At 47.2% G+C, this 27,549-nt stretch overlaps 1 protein-coding gene across 2 annotated transcripts in view; it reads right to left on the reverse strand.

Annotated features, from left to right (window-relative positions):
- The window catches only part of FOCAD (focadhesin), a 334,145-nt gene that overhangs the window by 131,942 nt on the left and 174,654 nt on the right, over window positions 1-27,549 (reverse strand). For both annotated transcript variants that reach the window (XM_075316251.1, XM_075316242.1), the window contains exons 19-20: window positions 8,473-8,605; window positions 1,251-1,439 (exon numbers count right to left, since the gene is read on the reverse strand). In XM_075316251.1, coding sequence (XP_075172366.1) covers window positions 1,251-1,439; window positions 8,473-8,605 — 322 coding nt within the window. The remainder of the gene's footprint in view (window positions 1-1,250; window positions 1,440-8,472; window positions 8,606-27,549) is intronic.

Raw genomic sequence — 27,549 nt, forward strand, 5'->3', positions numbered from 1 at the left:
TGTAGATACCAGTCGTACAAAAGTAAAAAAAACGAGGCTCACAGTGCTGTCCACCCTGTCCTTCTGATCTAATATTGAAGATTACAAGGGTGCAGATATAAAAACAAATGAAGCTCATGCTGCTGTCCACCCTGTCTGTCTGATCTAATACTTGAGATATCAGGAGTGCTGAGATAAGAATAGGCTGCTCACACTGCTGTCCACCCTATTTGAACAATACTGCAGATACGAAGGGTGCCGAGGTAAAAAAAAAGGCTGCTAATACTGCTGTCCACCCTCTCTTTCTGATCCAATACTGGAGATATCAGGAGTGCTGAGGTAAGAAGAAGCTGCTCACACTGCTGTCCACCCTACTTGAACAATACTGAAGATAAGAGGAGAGCTGAGGTAAGAGAAGGCTTCTAATACTGGAGATACCAGGGGTCCGAAGATATGAAGAGGGTGATTACACTGCTATCCACTCAGTCGTTCTGATTTAAAATTGGAGATACAAAGGGTGCTGAAGTAAGAAGAAGCTGTTCATGTCTATCCACTATGTTTTTCCTCATTTAAATCTGGAGATACCAGTATTGCAATACCTCAGACTGCTCATACTACTGTACTTTTAACTTTTTGAGCTAATGCTGGATATATCAGGAGTGGTGAGATGAGAAGTGGCTGCTCACACTGCTGTCCACCATCTTTCTGAATTAAAACTTGAGATAACATGGGTGCTGAGGTAAGAAGAGATCGCTCACATGGTTGTATACTCTTTTCTAATCAAATACTAGAGAGAACAGCGGTGCAAAGGTAAGAAAAGACTGCTTACACTGCTATCCATCCTGTTTTTCTGATCCAATACTGGGGGTTCTGGTGTGAAAAGAGGCTGTGCACCCTGCTATCCACCTAGTCTTTTAGAATGCAGAGCTGCTTTTGTAACCTGGCAATAACCTACACTACATCTATTTTCAAGCTATATCCAGATCACAGCACTGGAGCTTCCTATGGGAAGACACCGATCCTATTAACATTCTACGACAGGTTTCTGCAGGTGTAACAAGATGGTGACCATTGTAATATATTACATTGATTACCTCCCTAGAGAAATTAAATGTGAAATGCTATATAAAGTTATTTTGGAATGTACTTATAACGACATTTTCTTTATTATTATTTTTTTTCTATTTGCAGAGAAATCCTTTAATGGGAGCATGAAACTATACTACGATCCATCATTTACAAGTAATTTGTGTGAAAAGAAGCATGTTCACCTGCGAGTCCTGGTTTTAGGCCGGGCTGTTTGTTCTTCTCATACATTTTTAGCATAAAACCTGGGATTCCAGCCACGGTTTTCCCCTGATCCGATCTTATAATGCCACCTCTGAGGGCATTATGATATATACCACGTGGCATGTTGCTCATTTCCTGTTTCACCATCGAGGAAAGGAACTCTTCATATGCTGAAAGTAGAGAACATTTTATTTGATTAGTACGGAGGAGAACAGCGCTAATGCAGTGTTTTTTCTCATATTCACTTTACATTACAAGCATTAAATTACCTTGGGTACCATAAAAGCATATTTCATAGTACTGAAGGTACAGGCTCTAGTAACTATTATAACAAAGCTTCAACAGTAATAACGAGATTGAAAATCAATTAAGGAGTAAGTGTACAGATGTATAAAATTGTACCCCTTGAACTGTGTGACCTTTTAATCCCTACACAAGACGGCTATTTAGTAGTCCAGAATTAAATAAATGCAGCTTAATGTAGCCACATATGAAATGTTGTTTCCGAAAATATCAACCAAATTTACGGTTACATTAAACATTACGGTAGCTGAATAGTCATTTAAAGATTAAGGTTGTGTTGACTAAAATGTGAAATCTGAGGAAACTGAACTATTTATATACAAAGACATTGTAGTATCGTACTGGGCTGTCTTGGCAATAGCAATGTACAAAAGGGTTCAAAAGCTCAGCAGCTTAAGTAACACGTTTGGCCAAGTCTTGCTAACATTGCTGTGGTTGCCTTACAAAAAAAAAAAAAACAACAGGCAATAAATAAATAGTCTAAATCGAAATTGACATTAAAAAGGAGAAAATGGTTGATATTATTTTGATATATATGCAAATTTAATACAACATTGGCAGGGTCTTTGATTTTTGCAGATTTGGGTTCCCCTAATATGTGGCATTCATTACTTAAGGTGGCTTCACACGCTACTACATCGCTAAAGCGTTCTCGTTGGGGTCACGGAATTTGTGACGCACATCCGGCCACGTTAGCGATGTCGATGCGAGTGACACCTATTAGCGATTTTGAATCGTTGCAAAAACGTTCAAAATTGCTAATCGGTGATATGCCCCCCTATTCTCAATTATCATTGCTGCTGCTTGTACGATGTTGTTAGTGGTTCCTGCGCCAGCACACATCGCTATGTGTGACACCGCAGGAACGAGGAACCTCTCCTTACCTGCGTCCCGCCAACAATGAGGAAGGAAGGAGGTGGGCGGGATGTTCGTCCCGCTCATCTCCACCCCTCCGCTTTGATTGGGCGGCTGCTTAGTGACGTCGCTGTGACGCCGAACGAACCACCCCCTTAGAAAGGAGGCGATTCGCCGGTCACAGCGACGTCGCTATGCAGGTAAGTATGTGTGACGGGTCCGCGCGATGTTGTGCGCCACGGGCAGAGATATGCCCGTGACGCACAAACGATGGGGGCAGGTACGCACGCTAGCGATCTCGCTAGCGAGATCGCAGCGTCTAAAGCAGCCTTAAGTTCCCATAACACAGAGGATGATGCAGATTTTTAAAATCTGCAAATTTCTTATTCTATGGCAAATAAGAACTTCAGAGAGGAAGGCAAATTGAATTCTAGAAACCATTTATTGTATGTAGCAAACCTACTAGCCAATATCAACGCTTTAATGAGCCTTGCGAATTACTTGCCATAAGAAGCAAGTCAGACGTTCTAGCTGTAGACAAGTGTTTCAGGGAATTTGTCCCTCTTCAGTACAAAGCAGGGTATCAGCTATGGCAAGGTTAGAGGCAGCTGAAAAGGATCCTAAGGTGGAATGTTTCTCCTTCTGGAGAGTGTATTACTGGTGTAAGGAGACTTACGGGCCAAGCAATGCTCCTTTGGGAAACTAAATATGCAAATAGCATCTTGAAAGAGAAATAGGACTAGACGTCTAGTGTTAGCTATTGGATGTAGCAATCCTAAAACTCAATATAAAAACTGTAACAAGCCTTGCCACATGCCATAGAATAATAAGCCAAACAAGCAACTCAGTTTGCAGACACATGATGCAAGGTGTTTGCCCTTCATCAGTGCAAAAGAGGCTTGTCACGCTCATAAAGGAGAAGCTTTACCCTTTAGATATGCTGTTGCAGAAATGCTGCAGATTTTTATGCAAATTTCATCAAAATTTAAATTATAAACACATGGAAAAATTAGATCTGGACACAGACAAATGGCTACGACTTCTGGTGGGTATCCGAATTGGAGATGAGCAAGATAAAAAAAAAATAAATGATTATAAAAGCAAGGATGATCATAGATTTTTTTTGGTCATTTATACCACAGAATGTCCACATTTATGGTTCAATAAATTTTATCGAAAATGTAGATATCGCTTACCAGGTAAAAGGTGCTAATAAAGAACAATATGAAGCAATATGTGACGGCGCTGGGTGTGGACCCACTGCTTGACTCGTCGGGCTTAAGGCCACTTTACACGCTGCGACATCGCTAGCGATCACACCCGCCCCCGTCATTTGTGCGTCACGGGCAAATCGCTGCCCGTGGCGAACAATATTGCTAGGACGCGTCACACATACTTACCTTCCTAGCGACGTCGCTGTGGGCAGCGAACCTCTTTTTTAAGGGGGCGGTTCGTGCGGTGTCACAGCGACGTCAATCAGCGGGCCACCAATAGAAGTGGAGGGGCGGAGACCAGCCGCATTCACGTCACTCCCACCTCGCTGCTGGAGGACGCAGGTACGGTGTTGTTCGTAATTCCCAGGGTGTCACATGTAGCGATGTGTGCTGCCTCAGGAACGAAGAACAACCTGCGTCACAAATGAGCAACAATATTTTGAAAATGAACAGCGTGTCAACGATCAACGATTTGGTGAGTATTTCTGATAGTTAGCGGTCGCTTGTAGGTGTCACATGCAACGAAGTCGCTAACGAGGCTGGATGTGTGTCACGAATTCCGTGACCCCAACGATATCTCGTTAGCGATGTCGTTGCGTGTAAAGCGGCCTTTACACTGGAGGGGCGTAACTAACCAACTACCTGTTTTCACTAGACATGTTTGTGGAGAAAAAATCCAGCATCTCGTCCGGTTGAAGTATAAATAAAATTAACTTTATTCCATATTCTTTAAAAAAATTTCAAAAAAGGGAAATGCATAAAACGATACAAGGTACACTTTTGTAGAAGACACTTACACGTTTCTGACTACATGTCCTTACTCACAGCTATGATTTTATTTATACTTCAACTGGATGAGATGCTGGATTTTTTTCTCCACAAACATGTCTCTGGGATTGCCTGACATCCTTCCTTGCACCGCCCAGTCTTAATTGGACTCAGAAAACTACATGAAAGGAGATTAGGTGAGGTGATTAAATAAGCACTGTTTTCTACATTACAGTGCCTACAAGTAGTATTCAACCCCCTGCAGATTTAGCAGGTTTACACATTCAAAATTAACTTGGCATTGTGACATTTGGACTGTAGATCAGCCTGGAAGTGTGAAATGCACTGCAGCAAAAAAGAATGTTATTTCTTTTTTTATTTTTTTTTTTTAAATTGTGAAAAGTTTATTCAGAGGGTCATTTATTATTCAACCCCTCAAACCACAAGAATTCTGTTTGGTTCCCCTAAAGTATTAAGAAGTATTTCAGGCACAAAGAACAATGAGCTTCACATGTTTGGATTAATTATCTTTTTCCAGCCTTTTCTGACTAATTAAGACCCTCCCCAAACTTGTGAACAGCACTCATACTTGGTCAACATGGGAAAGACAAAAGGAGCATTCCAAGGCCATCAGAGACAAGATCGTGGAGGGTCACAAGGCTGGCAAGGGGTACAAAACCCTTTCCAAGAAGTTGGGCCTACCTGTCTCCACTGTTGGGAGCATAATCCGGAAGTGGACGGCTTATGGAACTACTGTTAGCCTTCCACGGCCTGGACAGCCTTTGAAAGTTTCCACCCGTGCAGAGGCCAGGCTTGTCCGAAGAGTCAAGGCTAACCCAAGGACAACAAGGAAGGAGCTCCGGGAAGATCTCATGGCAGTGGGGACATTGGTTTCAGTCAATACCATAAGTAACGTACTCCACCGCAATGATCTCCGTTCCAGACGAGCCCGTAAGGTACCTTTACCTTCAAAGTGTCATGTTAAGGCTCGTCTACAGTTTGCTCATGATCCCTTGGAGGACTCAGACAGACTGGTTCAAGGTTCTCTGGTCTGATGAGACCAAGATCGAGATCTTTGGTGCCAACCACACACGTGACGTTTGGAGACTGGATGGCACTGCATACGACCCCAAGAATACCATCCCTACAGTCAAGCATGGTGGTGGCAGCATCATGCTGTGGGGCTGTTTCTCAGCCAAGGGGCCTGGCCATCTGGTCCGCATCCAAGGAAAGATGGATAGCACGGCCTACCTGGAGATTTTAGCCAAGAACCTCCGCTCCTCCATCAAGGATTTTAAGATGGGTCGTCATTTCATCTTCCAACAAGACAACGACCCAAAGCACACAGCCAAGAAAACCAAGGCCTGGTTCAAGAGGGAAAAAATCAAGGTGTTGCAGTGGCCTAGTTAGTCTCCTGACCTTAACCCAATTGAAAGCTTGTGGAAGGAGCTCAAGATTAAAGTCCACATGAGACACCCAAAGAACCTAGATAACTTGGAGAAGATCTGCATGGAGGAGTGGGCCAAGATAACTCCAGAGACCTGTGCCGGCCTGATCAGGTCTTATAAAAGACGATTATTAGCTGTAATTGCAAACAAGGGTTATTCCACAAAATATTAAACCTAGGGGTTGAATAATAATTGACCCACACTTTTATGTTGAAAATTTATTAAAATTTAACTGCGCAACATAACTTGTTGGTTTGTAAGATTTATGCATCTGTTAATAAATCCTGCTCTTGTTTGAAGTTTGCAGGCTCTAACTTATTTGCATCTTATCAAAGCTGCTAAATCTGCAGGGGGTTGAATACTACTTGTAGGCACTGTAAAGGAATGTGCACACGTTGCGTACTAGCCCTGCAGAAATTTCTGCAGCGATCTGAAGAGCACACGTGCGCTTCAAATCGCTGCAGAAAATGTCCGTAGAAAAAAAAAAAAGCCGATTCCATGTGCTCTGCCTGCAGCTCCTGCCATAGACAGAGCAGGAGCTGCCGGCAAAGCGCACGGAAGAAGTGACATGTCACTTCTTGAACACAGCGCTTCGGGCAGCAGCCGAAGCGCTGCGCTCTAAGACGCCACGTGCGCACGGCCCCTGCACAATCTCCATAGATTATGCAGGGGACGCAGGTTGCATGCAGTTACGCTGCGCTACAAAGCGCAGCGTAACTGCATGAATTACGCACACGTGCGCACATAGCCTTACTGTTTTCAGTAGAGTATCTGATGGTGAGAATAGGCGTGAGCCACAGGTAGCCCTCCAGGACAGTCCTTGAACCTGAGGCAGCAGCTGGCCAATGGGTCAAGGTAGGAATACAAAGTACAAAACGCAGAGGCAGAGATGAAGTCACACATTCGGGGAAGGCAGCACTGGATCAGAATACAAAGCTGGGGTCAGGAGGGAGAGGAGTTCAGGATAAAAGTGAAGATTAGCTGGGTATATATCAGGAGAAACAAAACAACAACCAGGAAGAGCACAAGACACTGACTGACTTGGACGCAAGTTCAACCAAGCGGGTGGATTGAGGGGCTGCCTAATAAACCCAATAAGGGAATGATCTCTGCCATCTGAAAGGTAAATCAATTTGGAATTGGTGGGCCCCATTATGAAGAATAACAACATTTAGGATCTCAGATTAATGGATATTTGCTTAGAAGAATGTCCACACTTAAAAGTAGTATGTCAACTCTAAACTGGATTTAAAGTACTTCTACATTCCAATAGGGAACTTAGGCTATGTGCGCATGTGTGCGCTCTGCACCGCACCGAAAATGTGCGCTTCAGAGCGCAGCTGAAAAGCTGCGTTCTGAAGCGCATGGTTTTGGCAGATTCGTGCGCTCTGCATGCTGCCTCTCCCTATAGACAGCATGCAAACCGCACAAAAGAAGTGACATGTCACTTCTTAGAACGCAGCGATTCGGCAAGCAGCCGAATCGCTGTGTTCTAATATGCCACGTGCGCACGGCTCCTGCACAATCTCCATAGATTGTGCAGGGGACGCAGGACGCATGCAGTTACGCTGCGGTGCAGAACGCAGCGTAACTGTATGTAATACGCACACGTGCGCACATACCCTTAAACTCTATAAAATGCATACCTGCAATATAGATTTCCCTTATTTAGTTGTACACAACTGTGCATCACTAGATTGTATTGAACTGTACAACAAGCTTTAGGTCTATATCCCTAATGCCTTGTTGGAGTGGACCCACCTTAAAACACTTTTTTTAATTTTACAAACTTTCAAAGGCTAATCCAAAATAAAAAATACGAAAACTTTTTATTAAAGTGATCCTAGTTCCAAAGTAACTTGATACAAAGGTGTCCCACTGCTCAGATCATTCAAATGTAATGTGTGGAGGGCACACAAATGTTTAATTTTTCTGCCATCACCCACAAGGCAACTGCAGCATTAAAGCTCCATTTAACCCAAGTAGCTAAGCCTGAAAAGAAAAGACATAGAAGATTAACTAAGCAGGTGCTATTCTTCAGCTAACAGACAAGGCCTACGTCCACTATAGACGTGAGGCCTGCCCACTACAGACGTGATGCCTGCCCACTACAGACGTGACGCCTGCCCACTACAGACGTGACGCCTGCCCACTACAGACGTGACGCCTGCCCACTACAGACGTGACGCCTGCCCACTACAGACGTGAGGCCTGCCCACTACAGATGTGAGGCCTGCCCACTACAGATGTGAGGCCTGCCCACTACAAACGTGAGGCTTGCCCACTACAGACGTGACGCCTGCCCACTACAGACGTGACGCCTGCCCACTACAGACGTGAGGCCTGCCCACTACAGACGTGAGGCCTGCATACTACAGACGTGATGCCTGCCCACTACAGACGTGAAGCCTGCCCACTACAGACGTGAGGCCTGCCCACTACAGACGTGAGGCCTGCCCACTACAGACGTGAGGCCTGCCCACTACAGATGTGAGGCCTGCCCACTACAGACTTGAAGCCTGCCCACTACAGACGTGAAGCCTGCCCACTACAGACATGAGGCCTGCCCACTACAGACGTATAATATCTTAAGTGGGAATTTAAATCTTTCTTACCGGGTAGCACCGCAGAAGGAGTAAGAGCCATGAGTTTTATATATGAAGACCCTGGTACAGAAAGGTCCACCTCTTTATCTTCCTCTTCTCCATCTCCTTCAGAGCCATCTGGCGGAATAATCTCAGGTCTGGCCTAAAATTCAATTATAAACATTGTATAAAACATATTATCCTGTAAACGTCATGATTGTGACATTGTAAAATATTCTACAATGAAAAGTCAACATTAAATGCTCACATCCACATTCAGATTTAAAATTTAACCCTTTCTATTTTGTTCATTCATCCTCAAAATAAAAAAAAAAAAATCTAAATGTAATAAAATAATTTAACATTTGAAAATATTAGGTTTTCGTAATATACGTTACGTGTAAAAATACAATACAAAAAATACAATATAAATGTCAGACTGATTATGTAGCTTCTAAGAATTTTTTCCATAGCTACATTTATTTGGAACTGATGCTCCTGTATTATGTTAAAAAAATAAAAAATTAACTCCCCCACTTGACCCAGAAGATTACAACTAGGATTTTTTCATTGCATCATTTATTAAATCAAACAATTCTCTAAGCTACTCAGGAAAACCATAATCATTGCAGTGCGGGTATGTTTGTGTCACACTAAGCATGGAGGACAAAAAAAACCTGAGAAGTCTCTGAGGACTTTAGAACCACCGTTTTTGAAAAATATCAACCATCTCAAGAATACAAGTCCATCTCCAGTGATCTTGATGTTCATTTGTCCAGGTTGCGAAACATAAATCAAGAAGTTTATAACCTATAGCACTGTAGCCAATGCAGACAAAAACTGCTGAAAAGATGCAACTCAGGATAGTTCGGATGGTGGATAAGTAACCACTATCAAGGTCCAAAGAAATTCAAGCTGTCCTGCAGGCTCAGGGTGCATCAGTGTCAGTGTGAACTGTGTGTTGACTTTTGAATTAAATGAAATGCTATGGTAGGAGACCCACAGTGCTGACACAGAGGCATAAAGCTAGACTGCCAAAATGTATGTGGGTAAGCCAAACTCCTTCTGGGAAAGCATCTTGTGGACAGATGAGACCAAGACAAAGCTTTTTAGTAAAGCACAGCATTGTACTGTTTATCAAAAATGAAGTGAGGCCTATAAAGCAAAGAACACAGTACTTGCAGTCAAATATAGTGGAGTTTCAAAGATGTATTTGGGTTGTTTTGCTGCCTCTGGCACTGGATGCCTTGATTGTCTGTGAGGCATCATGTTATCTGAAGATTACCAAAGATTTTTGGGTCATAATGTAGTGTCCACTGTCAGAAAACTGGATTTGCATCTTAGGTCATGGGTCTTCCAGCATGACAATGACCTAAACCATACTTGAAGAAACACCTGGAAATAGATGGAAACAAAGTCATGGAGAGTTCTGAAGTGGCAGCAATAAGTCCAGATCTAAATCCCATTGAACACATGTGGAAAGATCTTAACATTGCTGTTCGGAGAAGGCACCCATCAAATATGAGAGACCTGGAGCAAAAGAAGAGTGGGCCAAAATTCCAGTTGAGAGGGTCCAGTAAGAAGCGTGTTGACAGTTATAGGAAGGGATTGATTGCAGTTAAGAATTCCAAAAGGGTGTGCAACCATATATTAAGTTGAGGGTGCCAACAATTTTGTCTGGACTATTTGTGGGGCTTTGTGTGAAATAACCACGTGTATAACAAAATGTGCAATTCAATAGTAATTTTCTTAGAGAAATACCGGTACTTCATTTTCAGGAACAATTGCAAGGCTGCTAAGACTTTGACTGTACAACAGTACATTGTGTGCACAATTAGGCAAGTATTTTCACTATATAATTTTTATTTTTTTCCAAGCTGAATAAACTTATTGGATAAGGCATATCAGGAGTACATGATAAAGGTGAGTACACCCCTCACATTTTTCTAAATATTTTATTTTATCTTTTTATGGGACAACACTGAAGATATGACTCTTCCATACAATGTAAAGTAATCAGCTTGTATAAGACTATATGCGCAGGTAGCGTTCTGCCCTGCAAACATTTCTGCAGCGATTTGAACAGCACACGTGCACTTCAAATCGCTGCAGAAAGCGTCCGTAATTAAAAAAAAAAAAAAAAAAAGCCGATTTCATGCGCTCTGAGTGCAGCCCCTCCCATAGACAGAGCAGGGGCTGCAGGCAAAGCGCAGGAAAGAAGTGACATGTCACTTCTTAGAACATGCGCTTCGGGCAGCAGCCGAAGCGCTGCGCTCTAATACGCCACGTGCGCACGTCTCCTGCATAATCTTCATAGATTATGCTGGGGACGCAGGACGCATGCAGTTACGCAACGTGCGCACATAGCCTAAGAGTGTAAATTTGGCGTGTCCTCTAAATAACTGAACACACAGCCATTAACATCAAAACCACTGACAACAAAAGTGAGTACACCCCTACGTGAAAATGGCCAGATTGTGCCTAAAGTGTCAATACTTTGTATGGCCACCATTATTTTCAAGCAGTGCCTTAACTCTCTTGGGCACAGAGTTCACTAGAGCTTCATAGGAGCCACTGGAATACTCTTCCACATCTCCATGACATCAGCACAGTGATGGTTTATGTTAGAGACCTTGCACTTTTCTGGCTTCCATTTGAGAATACCCTAAAGATGCTCAATAGTGTTTAGGTGTGAAGACATGCTTGGCAAATCCGAATATAGCTTTACCTGGGGGTCCTGTCAGTGCGGTGATCGGGCGGCCAGGTGCCTGTGGCTGCGTGCAAGCGGCTGGGTACCTGTGCTTGCGTGCGGGTGGCAGCTGGGTACCTGTGGCTGCGTGCGGGCGGCAGCTGGGTACCTGTGGCTGCGTGCGGGCGGCAGCCGGGTGCCTGTGTGCAGGAGGCAGCCGGCACAGACAGGCAGCCGGCTGCCGCCCTCACACAGGCACCCAGTTGCCTCCCGCACACAGGCACCCGGCTGCCACCCGCACGCACGCAAGCACAGGTACCCGGCCGCTTGCACGCAGGGGCGTGCGGGGCAGGCGGCTGTGCAGCAGGTTACCCAGTTTGTCCGCGGTCCCAGTTTCAAATGATGGCGCCAGGAGCGGGCGCATGCGCAAATGGAGCTCTTGGATGAGAGCTCAATCTGCGCACGCGCCGCTCCGGGAGTCAGCGCGTGCACAGATGGAGTCCTTGGATGAGCGCTCCATCTGCGCATGCGCTGCTCCAGGCGGCATCATTTGAACCGGGACCGCGGACACTGGGACACGCACTGCACCAGCCTGCTGCACGACTCACCCGCTGCCGCCACCACGGACGCCACCGCACCTGCCACCACGGACGCCACCGCATCTGCCACCACAGACCCCGCTGCCACTGACCCGCCGCACCTGCCAGAACAACCTCTGCCTTCTGTGACCGCGCTTCACCACCACAGCTGCCCCCCCTCCGGTAAGAAAACACCGGAGTATAAGACGGACCCCATTTTTTTTTTTTACTTTTTATGTCTAAATTTGGGGTGCGTCTTATAATCCGGTGCATCTTATAATGCGAAAAATACGGTATATCTAACAAATACACTTGCTATTACAATCACTAGCTCACACCCGCCTTAAAAGTCAAATAGCGCTCCTTCCATTCCGAGTCCTGTGGTGTGTCCAAATAGTAGTTTTCGAACCAATGGGGGCTATTGGTGTAATCAGCAAAAAAAGTACTCCACAATCTATTACGCAATTTCTCTTGATATCCCAAATAAAAAAAATGGCACATTTAATTTTCATAGCCCAACATCATAACATCCTGTAAAGCACCTATAGTTTCAAGATGGCAATCACATACTGTACATCTATGAAATTCTTAAGGGGTGTAGTATCTAAAATAAGGTCACTTGTGGGGGTTTTCTGCTGTATTCAACAGATTGGGTGCTCTGAAAATATAAAATTAAATCTGCAATTTACGCCAGTCAAATTTTCTCTTCCAAAATCAGATAGCACTCCTTTCCTTCCATGCACCCAAACAGTAGTTTCCGGCCACATGTGCGATGTTGGTGTACTCAGGAGAAATTGTATAACAAATTTTGGTCTCTACTTTCTCCTTTTATACTTGTGAAAATGAAATAATGTTGCTTAACATTTTATTTCATTTTTTTCCCTTCAAGTTTGCATTTATTCCTGTGAAGTACTTACAGGGTTAACCTTTTTGAATGTGTTTTTGAATACGAGAAGGGATGCAGATTTTAAAATAAGGTCTTGTTTGTTTGTTGTTTTTTTTTTACATGTAGGCCTCTCAAATTCACTTCAAGTGTGAACAGGTCCCGAAAAATACAGGTTTTGTAAATTTCATTGAAAAGATGAAAAATTTCTGAAAAATGTTTAACCCTTTGTGAGGTAGCACGGTCGGCTGCGCAGCAGAAGACACGGGATCCAGGCATTAAGGTTCACAGCACACGGTTTTAATCCAAACGAAAGTCCACAACAATATACATGTGCCTCTCCAGCAGAGAGCTCAGGGAGTTCTGTTCACTTCCCCACACCCAGCACACCTGCCCTCGTTCCTGTTTCCTTTTAACCCTTTCTTAAGCCTGTAGGGAAACAGCATTAACCCTGGAGTGGAGTTACTTTCTATCATGGACTGAGCACAACCGGGGCGAGACATAACGGCCGTCATAGATAACCCCGGTCACAGTCTCACATACCCCCCCCCTCAGTTCAAGCGAGCGGGGTTGAACTCCTGCCATCAAACACGGGCCGCGGGACAAGGCATCGGCGTTGCCCTGCAACCTACCGGCCCGGTGTTCAACCGTAAACCGGAAGTTCTGCAGAGAAAGGAACCACCGGGTAACCCGGGCATTCCGTTCCTTGGCGGACCTCATCCAGACTAGTGGAGAGTGATACGTCACCAAGCGAAACTGCCGTCCCAGCAGGTAATAGCGTAGGGACTCCAAGGCCCACTTGATCGCCAGGCACTCCTTCTCCACTACGCTATAATTCCGCTCGGGAGGGGTGAGCTTCCTACTTAAGAAGGTGACGGGGTGTTCCACCCCCTGAACCACCTGAGACAACACTGCCCCCAGGCCGACCTCTGAGGCGTCAGTCTGTACTATGAACTCCTTCCGGAAATCAGGGTGTACAAGAACGGGCTGTCCGCACAGGACCCCCTTCAGGGCCCGGAAGGACTCCTCGGCCTGCGGAGTCCAGCGCACCATGACGGACTTCTTGCCTTTGAGAAGGTCCGTCAAGGGGGCTGATAGTTCCGCAAAATCCTTTACAAACCTCCTGTAGTACCCCACGATACCCAGGAAGGCCCTAACCTGCTTCGTGGTCAGGGGTCTAGGCCACTTCTGGATCGCCTCAACCTTGTTAATTTGAGGCTTAATCACTCCTTGGCCTATCACGTAGCCCAAGTAGCGGGCTTCCGTGAGTCCCAACGCACATTTCTTGGGATTGGCTGTCAATCCGGCTGTTCGAAGCGCGTCCACCACCGCTTGTACCTGTTCCAAGTGGGTCTGCCATTCGGAGCTGTAAATAATGATGTCATCAAGGTACGCTGATGCATACGCCTGGTGGGGTTCCAGCACTAAGTCCATCAACCTCTGGAACGTGGCCGGAGCGCCATGTAACCCAAAAGGCAAGACAACATAGTGGAAGAGACCCTCCGGCGTAACAAAAGCGGTTTTCTCCTTGGCGGACTCCGTCAGTGGCACCTGCCAGTACCCCTTGGTCAGGTCGCGCGTGGTAAAATATCGCGCCTGTCCCAGCCTATCAATCAGCTCATCCACCCGGGGCATGGGGTAGAGATCGAACTTGGATATTTCGTTCAATTTCCTAAAGTCATTGCAGAACCTTAAGGAGCCATCGGGTTTTGGTATTAGGACAATCGGACTAGCCCATTCACTCCGGGATTTTTCGATGACCCCCAGGCGTAACATTGTCTTTACTTCCTCCGATATGGCTTGTCGTCGAGCCTCCGGTACCCGGTATGACTTCAGGCATACCTTCAAGTGGGGCTCGGTGACAATATCATGTCGTATCAGACTGGTCCTACCGGGCAGCTCGGAGAAGACATCGGGGTTCTGCTGAACCAACCGTCTGGCCTCTCGCCTCTGAGTCTTGGTGAGGGCTTCTCCAATCCTTACTTCCGGTTCGTCCTCTCCGGAGGTCGCTGGAGCCGGATGTGAACGACCCGAAGAGGAGGGAGGTGGGGAAAAAACAGCCATCAGGCTTTCCCGTTCCTGCCAAGGTTTTAATAGGTTGACATGGTATATTTGTTCAGGTTTCCGCCTACCGGGCTGCAATACCTTATAGTTGACCACCCCGACTCTTTCCTTTATCTCGTAGGGGCCTTGCCACTGAGCCAGGAATTTACTCTCCGCCGTGGGGATTAATACCAACACCCGATCCCCGGGTTTAAAGGTCCGCACGGTGGCTTGTCTATTGTAGCGGCCGCTTTGCGCGGCTTGAGCCTCCTGTAAATGTTCCTTCACAATTGGCATGACCGCGCTTATGCGGTTCTGCATACCCAAAATGTGTTCAATCACACTTTTATGGGGGGTGGGCTCTTGCTCCCATGTTTCCTTTGCCAGGTCCAACAATCCCCGGGGATGTCGCCCGTATAACAATTCAAAAGGCGAAAACCCCGTGGATGCCTGTGGCACCTCACGGATGGCAAACATCAAATAGGGAAGCATCATATCCCAGTCTTTCCCGTCTTTTGAAATCACCCTTTTGAGCATGGTTTTCAGGGTTTTATTGAAACGCTTGACTAAACCGTCCGTTTGAGGATGATACACAGACGTACGCAACTGCTTGATCTGGAGTAGCCGGCATAGCTCTTTGGTCACTTTAGACATGAACGGGGTCCCCTGATCCGTAAGGATCTCCTTGGGCAACCCCACCCGGCAGAACACAGCAAACAACTCCCGAGCTATAAGCTTTGCTGCAGTATGTCTGAGAGGTATCGCCTCGGGATACCGGGTGGCATAGTCAACGATCACTAGGATGTGTTGGTGCCCTCGAGCGGACTTTACGAGGGGCCCCACCAGATCCATCCCTATCCGTTCAAAAGGGACTTCTATAATGGGTAACGGTACCAACGGACTGCGAAAACGGGTCAGGGGTGCGGTAAGCTGACACTCCGGGCAGGTTTCGCAGAACCGTTTTACCTCCCCAAAGACCCCGGGCCAATAGAACCTTTGCAATATTCGCTCCTGCGTTTTCTTGACCCCTAGGTGGCCACTCATCAGGTGTTTATGAGCCAAGTCGAGGACCCGCCGGCGATGCGGCTGGGGCACCACCAACTGTTCTACCCCCACGCCCCGTATTTCATCTACCCGGTAGAGTAAATCTTGCTTAAGAGCGAAATGGGGGTACCTTACCTGGGCACCGGGCAGCTGTGCCACCCCGTCAACTACTGTCACCCGACTCCGGGCATGTATTAACGTAGGGTCCTGGAGTTGGGCTGTCCCAAACGTATCCGGGGACGCCTCCAACTCCGGGATGGGCTCGACCATCTCAGCCTCTCCTGCCAATACCTCTAGGGGTGACCTATCGGGTTCACACTCTGTCCCTATCATGGTAACCCCTACGGCAGGCGTCCCAGATTCAGGATTGTAGGGCTCAGGTCCCGGACTGACCAATATCTGAGGGGTCTTAGGGGGTCCCCTCCATAAAGTCCAAAAATAGGGCAGATCCCTTCCTAGGATCACGTCATAAGGAAGAGTGTTAAGAAGTCCCACCTCATGTTGCACCTGACCGCAAGGTGCTGTGATGGTGACAATCCCCGTGGGATAGTCTCGGCGGTCCCCATGTATGCAAACCACCCCCACGGTACGTCCTGTGGCCTTTACTTTAGCCCTCAAGGTGGATCGCACAAGGGTCACTAAGCTTCCGGAATCCAACAATCCTGTAACCGGACATCCATTCACCTGTATTTGGCACAAGTGGGGCTCCGTCTCTGGGGAGACCAGGTCAGCGGTACACACCACCTGAGCATACATTGAACCCCGCCGAGTAACCCCACAATCCATGGGCTCCATGGTGAGTGGACACTGGGCTTCCATATGTCCCACCCGCTGGCACCGCCAACATCTAATGGGGACGGAAACCCCCTTGACGGGTTGTCGTTTAGGGTACAGAACCTTCCGGACCTCAGGAATGGCGGCCGCGGCCTCAGTCGGGACGGTAGGGGACTCCTGCACCGTTGTCAGCGGTGGGTCCTTGGCCCTAGGCTTGGAGGGGCCGGACCGACGGGCGGTACGCAAAGTCTCAGTGTCCCGTATCAAGTCCTGCGTAGCCACATGCCGCTCTACCAGGGACACTAATTGGTCCAGGGTACTCAGGTCACCCTGTCCTACCCACCGTTGAACGGTGACGGGTAAAGTGCGCACAAAACGATCCACTACTACCCTTTCCACCATTTGCGCCGGGCTCAGAGTGTCAGGCTGCAACCACTTTTTTACAAGATGCAACAAGTCATAGGCCTGGGAGCGTACGGGTTTGGCTTCCTCATAGAACCACTGATTTACCCGCTGAGCCCGCACATAGGTATTCACCCCCAACCGAGCCAGTATTTCGGCTTTCAGGGTCACATAGTCAATGGCGTCCTCGGTACAGAGGTCCAGGTGTGCTTTTTGGGGTTCCCCCGTCAGATAGGGCGACAATACCTCAGCCCACTGGGGGGTCGGCAGCTTTTCCCGCTCGGCCACCCGCTCAAACACCGCCAGGAACGCTTCCACATCATCCCCCGGGGTCATCTTTTGCAACGCTTGTCTCATCGCTTTCCGGACGCTGCCGTCGTCACCCGGTCCCGGGGTTGTTGCTGCCGGTCCGGCACGGATCGACTTGGCCAGGAGAACCATCTGTTCTTGGTGCCTTTTTTCCTGCATTTGCAAGGATTGCTGCTGACGTTCCAACGCCCGGAGCAGGTGTGCATTGGTCTGTTGCTGCTGTGCATTAGCCTCTTGTAGCTGTGCATTAGTCTGTTGCTGCTGCCTTAGTATGTCCTCCATGGCGTCGCCGGGTTTGGGCTGTAGTATAGCCGCTCGAATCCAGGACATGTGCTACTGGGTCACCAGGGATGGATGCTACACCTCACCGGCTGTCATGCCCGCCGATTCTCCACCATATGTGAGGTAGCACGGTCGGCTGCGCAGCAGAAGACACGGGATCCAGGCATTAAGGTTCACAGCACACGGTTTTAATCCAAACGAAAGTCCACAACAATATACATGTGCCTCTCCAGCAGAGAGCTCAGGGAGTTCTGTTCACTTCCCCACACCCGGCACACCTGCCCTCGTTCCGGTTTCCTTTTAACCCTTCCTTAAGCCTGTAGGGAAACAGCATTAACCCTGGAGTGGAGTTACTTTCTATCATGGAGTGAGCACAACCGGGGCGAGACATACCGGCCATCATAGATAACCCCGGTCACAGTCTCACACCTTCTAACACTTAGGGTACCTTCACACTTAGCGATGCAGCAGCGATCCGACCAGCGATCTGACCTGGTCAGGATCGCTGCTGCATCGCTACATGGTCGCTGGTGAGCTGTCAAACAGGCAGATCTCACCAGCGACCAGTGAACAGCCCCCAGCCAGCAGCGACGTGCAAGCGACGCTGCGCTTGCACGGAGCCGCCGTCTGGAAGCTGCGGAGACTGGTAACTAAGGTAAACATCGGGTATGGTTACCCGATGTTTACATTAGTTACCAGCGCACACCGCTTAGCTGTGTGTGCAGGGAGCAGGGAGCCGCGCTCACTGAGCGCTGGCTCCTTGCTCTCCTAGCTACAGTACACATCGGGTTAATTAACCCGATGTGTAATGCAGCTACATGTGCAGAGGGCAGGGAGCCGCGCACACTGCTTAGCGCTGGCTCCTTGCTCTCCTAGCTGCTGTACACATCGGGTTAATTAACCCGATGTGTACAGCAGCTACATGTGCAGAGACAGTGACAGAGTGACAGTGACAGAGACATGTGCACAGGCAGCGTGAGAGCTGCAGAGGCTGGTAACTAAGGTAAATATCGGGTAACCACCTTGGTTACCCGATGTTTATCTTGGTTACAAGCTTACCTCAGCTGTCACACGCCGGCTCCTGCTCCCTGCTCGCTTCATTTGTCGCTCTCTCGCTGTCACCCACAGCGATCTGTGTGTCACAGTGGGAGAGCGCCTTTGAAGAAAACGAACCAGGGCTGTGTGTAACGAGCAGCGATCTCGCAGCAGGGGCCAGATCGCTGCTCAGTGTCACACACAGCGAGATCGCTAATGAGGTCACTGCTGCGTCACAAAAAGCGTGACTCAGCAGCGATCTCGACAGCGAGCTCGCTGTGTGTGAAGCACCCCTTAAAAAAGAAAAAGTAGATTAAAAGGATGATACTGATATAAAACAGACAAATGGTAATTGTTATTAACTATTTTGCACAATATGAGACCATTTGTTATAGAGGTATAAAAATTCACAGTTCGAAAAATGTGGATTTTTCTAATTTTTCGTCAAATTTGAGATCACAAAGTCACAAATGTCAGATTTGAATAATTTGGCCAGGTCAGGAAGGTGAAAAAGTCTTTAATAAGTTGACAGTGCGATTTTTTTTTTTCTGGCCGACCCCATTACCTTCAAGGAAACAGAATGTAGCCATCTTACAATTTAATCTAGGATTGTAGATTTGCCTTACCTTGGTTAGCTGATATTGGGCTAGACTTTAAAGAACAAGGAAAAAGGGCTAACAAAAAAAAAAAATGAGACTGCCTACTTCACTCCAATGGAAATTCGTAAGGCTACCCACTTGGCAGGAGGATACATGAAAAGTGCTCTTTTATGAATACCACATGTAGGCTCTTCCCTATATAATTATTTAATAAGCTAGTTATTTCCAAGTTTGACTTTCACAGCTGCCAAATCATTGCATTACAGTGCATGGTTCCAAAATATCCCACGTGGTTTAACTAGTAAACGATGGAAAAGACCATACAAAGTCTATACTTTTAGTTTTGTTTGTCATATACGGTAAATATCCACACTTATAGAGTAACTGTTGTTTTAATTTTTATTTCACAATTCAATAGTACATGTGAAAATACGAAATGTTGGAGTCTATCCTATCAGAGAAATAGGCTTCTCTCTAATCATTCAGGAAAAAAAAGCGACGTGCAGTCCCCTCCAATTTTCATCCCCAGCCATGATAATGCTGGCTGGGGGCTGGGATTCCAGTCCGCAGCTGCCCGGTATTGCCGCATCTATTAGATGTGATAATCCCGGTGCTTTACTTGCTCTTTCCGTTGGCTTGATGCGGTGCCAATCGGGGTAATAAGGGGTTAATAGCAGCGCACAGGTGCTACTAAGCCCTAGGTTGTGATGGCACAGGCATCTATGAGATACCTGCATCAAAAACCTGTAAATGAAAGTAAATAAACACAAACAGAGAAAAATCCTTTATTTGGAATAAAGTACAAAACGCACCCTCCTTCACCACTTTATTAATCCCCAACAACCTGCAGCTCCGGCGTAATCCACACGAGGTCCCACAATGATACATCCAGCTCTGCGAGCTGCCATAAAGAAGACTGCCAGCTCTGAGTGTAGCCTATGACTGAGCCGCGATGAGCGATGACTGCCACAGGCTGGGGGGCGCGTCAGCCTGGAACCAATCACAGACGAGAGGACGGCCGATGGGCGGGGAAAACACGGGAAGTTGTGTGAACGCGATGCACAGTACAGGAAGTGAATGCGCGACCCGGAAGCAGTGTGCCGCTATGACACCGAGTCTCAGTAAGCATGAAAGTATGAAACTCTCACTTATTTCTTCTTTAGTTTATTTTCACATTAATCCCCAAATCCAGATCGTGCACCCGGAATCCCGGGCCCGGATCAGGCACCCAGATATCGTTGAAACCGCGCGGATCTGGACTTTTACAGTCCGGATCCGCTCAACCCTAGTAATGACTGACAGTCTGCTCTCCTGATCTACAGGTCCCATTCTGCTAATGCCCCTTTCACTTTATATGAGACCTGGAGGCAGATTCTCTGGGAGATGTGTCCGGCCCATATATCTTAACAGCTCCTTTACATATAAGAAAAATGTGTATTTCTCTAGAATAAGATATCGGATTGTAGATATTAAGGTATCATTTTATTCAGATTCCTAAGACCTACGTGCCCATGTAGCCAGCTTAGGAGAGTTGATCATACTGGAAGCTTCCATTTAAGGTTTAGATTCAAACTGAAACAATAGATAATTGCCATGGCATGACAGCCACAACAAGCACAGATCGTCTCTACTATTAGGGGTATTATGTCAGACGCCTCTCCTGAACTAAGCAAACACTGCAAGAAGAAAGTGCCAAGTTTGCACTTCAGTTTCCAGAGAGACACTATCTTGTGACTTGGTAAGGTCAGTCAATATCTGCCGTCATGAATGGAGAAAATTTATGAGAAGAGATACTGCACTTCTTGACATTATTTGCTGACATGGCCAAAGAAGAAAAATAAGTAATCTTTGGAACCAGTAACGAGTCAATGAAGTATCTCCCTCCCTTATCATGAAATGATACATCAATTACATATTATCAATAATTTACAGGTTTATTGATCTTGATCGCTGATTATGCCAAAACCTCATTAAATAGAAGGCTTATCTAAACGACTTTACAATATCTCACTGCCAAAAGGTATCTCAGTGAAATGGTACTGATAGAAGGCCGCACAATATTACAGTCTATTTATACACGATACCTGCATATTGTACCGTGATCAGAAAGAACATTATAACCACTGACATGTTAAATAAAATATATTATCCAATTACAATGGCACATGTCAAGAGATGGGATATACCGTATTTTTCGGACTATAAGACGCACCGGACTATAAGACACACCCTGGTTTTAGAGGAGGAAAATGGGAAAATAACATTTTAAGCAAAAAATGTGGTCATGACACACTGTTATGGGGCGAGGATCTGCTGCTGACACTATTATGGTGGTAATGTCCCCAAATTCTCTACTAAGGTACCCCATCCTGGTAATGATCCTCCTGCCTTGTATATGTACCCCATCCTGGTATAAGCCCTTATCCTGCTATATACTGGCATCCTGCTATATACCCCCATTCTGCTATATGCCCCCATCCTGATATATACTGCCATCCTTGTATATGCCCTTATCCTGCTATATACCCCCTCCTGCTATATACCCCCCATCCTGCTATATACTGCCATCCTGCTATATGGCCCCATGCTGCTATATACCTCCATGCTGCTATATGGCCTGTATCACACAAAAAAAAATAAACGTTTATACTCACCTTTCCACGCTCCATGCAGCATTGCTCCTCCCCCTGTCTATGGTGGCAGCAGCGCCGCTGTTCTGTGTGGAGCAGTCACGGTCACTTCCCTGCAGCACCGCTTGTCCTCCTGTCAGCCGATCAGCTGACCTGCGTGACTAGCGGCGCGCACAGCGATGACGTCATCGCTGCTCTCACCGCTCTCTGCACAGATCAGCTGACCGGCAGACGGGAGGACATCGCGAAGCTGCACGGAAGTGGCCGGTGAGTATACCGTACTTATTCACTGCCCCCGCACTGATGATGATGATGATGCGCGGGGAGCAGTGAATACAGCCGCACATGATCACTCCAGGCTGTAGTTGCCAGGGGTGATCACGTCCGACTGTTAATTATGCGCGCACCCCCCCGCCCACCCTTCTGTGCTGAGAGATGATGAGCGGGAGGATGGGCGTGCATATGTAATGAGCGGGCCCACGTGGTCATGGCAGGCGCTGCTACAGCCTGCTCGTGCCCTCGATGGCCCGCTCCACCGCAGCACCCTCATTCCCGACCGCAGCCCTATAGTCAGACCATAAGACGCACCCCCCACTTTCCCTCAACATTGGGGGGAAAAAAGTGTGTCTTATAGTCCGAAAAATACGGTAAGTTGATATGTTTGAAGCAGTGTTAGCCTGTGTGCATACGTTGCATTTTTATTTCTTTTTTTCATGTGCGTTTGAGTGCAGATTTGTCATAAAACCTAAAGGGAATCCTGATGCCAGCAAGGTCAATGAGAATCATGAAGTGTAATGCACATGCTGCTTATTTGTGACTTGAAGAGTCGGTGCAGAAAATAATCTGCAGCCCTTAATTATTTCAGCGTTGTTTCACCCATTGACTTCAATGAAGTAAAAAATGCATGTATAAAATTATGTGCTGCATTTTTACATGCGTTTTTAGACAGCAGTAAATCCTATAGATATAGAAAATAAAAACCTATTTGGCCTCGGTGTCAATATGAGAGTCATATGGCCCCTAGGCATTCCTGGAGCACAATCATATGGCAACGATTCTCCTGCACTGGCTACAGGAGGATTAAACATATTATAGTGATTATGTGTGGTTGTTATTTGACTTTGGACCTGCGTCTTCTCATTTATTTACACTGGCTTAGTTCCTTTGTGAGACTCTCATAGTTTCCCCTCTTAGAGCCATTATTCACACATCATCAACGTTCCTCGATTACCTGGATCAAAGACTATGGAGCATCAGAACAAGGCTCCATAGACTTAGGGTACCGTCTCACTAAACGACGTACCAGCGATTCCGACCATGATATGACCTGGTCAGGATCGCTGGTGCGTCGCTACATGGTTGCTGGTGAGCTGTCAGACAGACAGATCTCACCAGCGACCAGTGACCAGCCACCAGCGACTCGTGGAAATGATGCTGCGCTTGGTAACCAAGGTAAATATCGTGTAACTAAGCAAAATGCTTTGCTTGGTTACCCGATATTTACCCTGGTTACCAGCGCACACCGCTTAGCGCTGGCTCCCTGCACTCGTAGCCAGGGTACACATCGGGTTACTAAGCAAAGCGCTTCGCTTAGTTACCCGATGTGTACGCTGGCTACGTGTGCAGGGAGCCAGCACTGGCAGCCTGAAAGCGTGTACGCTAGTAACCAAGGTAAATATCGGGTAACCAAGCAAAGCGCTTCGCTTGGTTACCAGATGTGTACCTTGGTTACCAGCGTCCACAGCTTCCAGACGCCGGCTCCCTGCTCCCTGCACATTCAGATCGTTGCTCTTTCGATGTCAAACACAGCGATATGTGCTTCACAGCGGGAGAGCAACGAGCAAAAAGTGAACCAGCACTGTGTGTAACGATCAGTGATTTCACAGCAGGGGCCAGGTCGCTGCTTAGTGTCAAACACACAGCGAGATCGCTGATGAGGTCACTGGTACGTCACAAAAACCGTGACTCAGCAGCAATCTCGCTATGTGAGAAGTACCCCTTAGCAGCAGCCAGTCCTGACTCATGTTGCTCACAGTGACACCCCGGACACGGACGATGCCACAACAAGCAAAGATAGAAGGGCTTCAGGTAAGTTAGCATTGATTCGCCAAGATTATCAAAAATTTGTGCTAGTATGCACATTAACTATATACCAAGCACTGAACGTACGGTGGATGAATCTCTACTTGGGTTTAGAGGAAGATGAAGTTTCAAGCAGTACATATCCAACAAGCCCAGCAAATATGGTGTAGAGGTGATGTATTAGCTGATCGTACATCACAGTATATATCAGTTCTTCACATTTATTAAAACATCCGGACAGTAAAAAATCAAAGGACGACTGAAGGGCTGCCATTCTGCTCCTTTTCTTAGTGAGGTTCCTGCTTTTCAGACTTTCTAGCTCAATCTATACTCTGTGTGAGTCGGAAGTTTAGCTGGTACTCCATAGACTTACATTGTAAAAGTGACTTCTAGGTCATGCGGAACGCAGTGATCAGGAGAGTCCGCACAGTGGTGATGTCACTGAGTAGAGGAGCAGAATGGCAGATGTGTTAGTGTGGAGGGACTGTTTGATGGAGGAATACCAAATAGGAGAAAGGTGTGAATCCCAAGATGCAAGTATACTGCTTATGGCTCATGTCAACCTGTGATTTTCATGTGCGAACTCGATCCGATAAAAAAATCGGATTGTACTCGCACCAGTGTTAATCTATGGGACAGTGTCCTCTTGCTTAATTTTCTACGGCACAAATTGGGCTCTCGGTGCAATTGCAGCATGCTGCGTTTTGCAGCGAGTCTCAGCTCACGCACCACCATGCAACCATATGGGAGCGTGTGAAACAACGCACTGCACTCGCATGTTATGGGGAGAAAGTGCTCCCTCCTTCCCATCACCTGTGATGCAATCGCAAGATCGCATCACAGTCGCATGATCCTCGGCTGACACCCGCAGCAGAGGGTCATTAGCGCATCGCTTCCGATGCTCTCGCATCAGAAGCGGTACGCAAGTGGACAAGAGCTAAAAGGGAGGATGGCACAAGGTCTCAGTGTGTTTTCTGTGGGAAATCTTTGGCTGTCATTATTCCGGTAATGAAGGGCGCTAGATGTCAATACTCAAGGGGCTCTTGATGTGGCTCATGACCATCTCTCAGTGCTGAATGTGGCTCTTAGGGTAAGAAAGGTGGGGACCCACTGCAATAGAGCAAGTGTGAGATGTGCTGGAAAAAAATTCCAAACCATAGACCATTGTTTAAATTGCAATGGAGAATGTAAGCATGGTAATAAACCATCTTCTCTTTGGGGAGTCTGGCTGTGTCTGACAGCTGGATCCCAGGCCTCACAGCTGTATGTTCTTGTGCAAGTTACTTACACGGCAGTGAAATTTTAGAAAGTCAATAAAAAAAATAAATGAGGACTGTCCAGAAGTAGTTAAATTCAAAAATTGCCGTTTTAAAGCATGTTTCTACAGCAACTTTTATTGCTCAGAGACCGCCATATTTATGGTTGAGGTCCAGTATTTGGAAGAAGCATACTATCTGCACAAACACTACACGTATAATGTACAACACAACACAACACAAAGGTAACTAAGGCTGCTTTCACACATCCGGTTTTAGCAGAGCCGGCCAATCCGGCTCTAAAACCTATGCAACGGATGCGGCGACAATACCGCATCCTTTGCATAAGTTTTTGACATGCGGCCCGTCCAGTTTTTGCCGCTTGCTGCAGGCTACTAAGCATGCGCAGTGGAAAAAAACCGCATGCGGCGTCCATAGGCATGCAATGCAAATTGCGCCGCATTGACCGGATGCGGCGCAATGCGGGTTTTTTTGCCGGACAAAAAAACGTGCCAGGCAACGTTCCATCTGGCCGCCGCATCGGCTAAATCTGCCGCATGCGTCAAAAACCGAACCGAACGCAAGCCCATGCGGCACAATACGGCAGTAATGTAAGTCTATGCAAAAAAACCAATTGCGGTTTTTCTGCAAAACGCCGGATTGTGCCGCACAGGAAAAAACGGATGTGTGAAAGCAGTCTAAGCTGCATTGCAATAAAAAAGTAGGCAAAGACACCCGTGCTTAGTGGACAATCTGATCCTAGTAGAATTGGTAAAGGCACATAAAGTGAACTCTTCAACTCAATTAAGCACTCTCGCTGTCTGCAGAAGGTGTTGGCTGTGTGGCAAGGTTAACATTGAGGTAATTAGAAAGGAATTATGATAGAGTGGGCCATTGAGATAATCAGTCTTTCAGAGCAATTCATCTTCTTCTAGGCCCAGTGAAAGGCTCCCATCGGTGTGTAACCGGCAAACACATTCTTCTAATTAAGAACATTATTGTAGAAGACTGGCTTTGTGACAGAAGCTGAGGAAGCAAAGAATTATTCAGTGCCAACTAATGGCTTCAGCACACTCCTCCATCACACTAAGGGAGGCAGTAACATTTAAAATTCCTTGTGCAAATAGAAAACAGACCGTCTCTTGTATAGGAAAATAAAAAAGCACATGGTAATATATGAAATTGTAGTAATCTGCAGAGAGGCAAACAGGCCTCTTTATACTGGTCAGATTCTAAATGGATGAAGCCATAGTACCGCCCCCGTGGAAGTAGCCGAGCTGCTCGGATCTGGGTTTGCTGTGGCTCAAGGGTCTCCGGACCCGGGGGTTGTGCAGCCACTTGAATGAAAAAGAGGGGTATTTACAGGGGAGTTATAGTTCGTGACGCCTCCCGTGGGGTGTGGTAATTGGGAGTACCCCTGCTGCCGTTGGGAGTACCCGGGGATAATGGAGCGGGGTCAGCAAGGTGTTGGAATCCTCCACGGGTAGGGGGTGCCCCGGGACTCGGTGTGGGGAGTGCCGTGGGGATGAAGGGATCACTCTCGTACTAACTCAGTTCATAGGCAGACACTGACAACCGGGTAAACCAAGTCTCTGGGTACCGCTGCCGCTGAGTGGAACTCGTCCGGGTCCCATCCCCAAGTGGTGCTGCCTGGTGATCCGTGACCTGCCTCCTGGCAATTAGTTTTGACTTCAACTTGATGGCTTGATAGCTTGGAACTAGCCGGGTCCCGATCCCTACTATGGCTAAGTATGGGAGCTTGCTCTCATGGCTCACACTTGGGATTTTCTGGATTGTTTTGGTTGGAAAGTCCTATCCCCCTCGTTGCGCGAATGCCCCGATTCTGGAGCAAGTGGGAATGGATCGTGAAGGTGAATTGTCGGGTTGCCTGAAGCTACTCCCCGACCTATGGTCCATGTACCCAATCATGCCTTCGGTCCCGGACTGGTGATAGGGCTAAGCTGACGGCGGTCCTGCTCGACAGGACAGAGCACCTCACCACAATCCCCTGGGACCGGGGGTCCGACTCCTCTAGGCCCAGACCACCGTCTGCAACCTAGGCAGTTACTTCAGGAGTCACCACTCCCGACTTCCTCCGAGCTCCTCTCAGCTCGAGGGCTACTTCCAACTCCTTCTCCACTCACAGACCAACTCTCTACACTCCTCACCTCCCCTCCCTGACCCTCCAGGTGGGCGACTCTATTCCACTCAAGCCATCCACTGGTGTGTCAGGTGGGTGTGGTGCAGGGTGTGTCTAGGGTTTGATTCGCTGATGGAGGCACCACCACTTAAGTAGGGACCCGAAAACCAAGAGGGAGGTGGAATACTGCACGGAAGGGCAGCTTGTGCAGTCCCCTGTGACGACATGATAGTCCAGGGGCGTCACACAATGATCCGACACCATGGTATATTAGTGTTCTGTAATATTGGTAACGTTCTACAGGTATGAACAGTACAGAACAATTAATCTAGGTGATTCATACGGAAATGCATTAAGTATA

This window comes from Anomaloglossus baeobatrachus, chromosome 1 (genome assembly GCF_048569485.1).
Source record: "Anomaloglossus baeobatrachus isolate aAnoBae1 chromosome 1, aAnoBae1.hap1, whole genome shotgun sequence".
NCBI lineage: Eukaryota > Metazoa > Chordata > Amphibia > Anura > Aromobatidae > Anomaloglossus > Anomaloglossus baeobatrachus.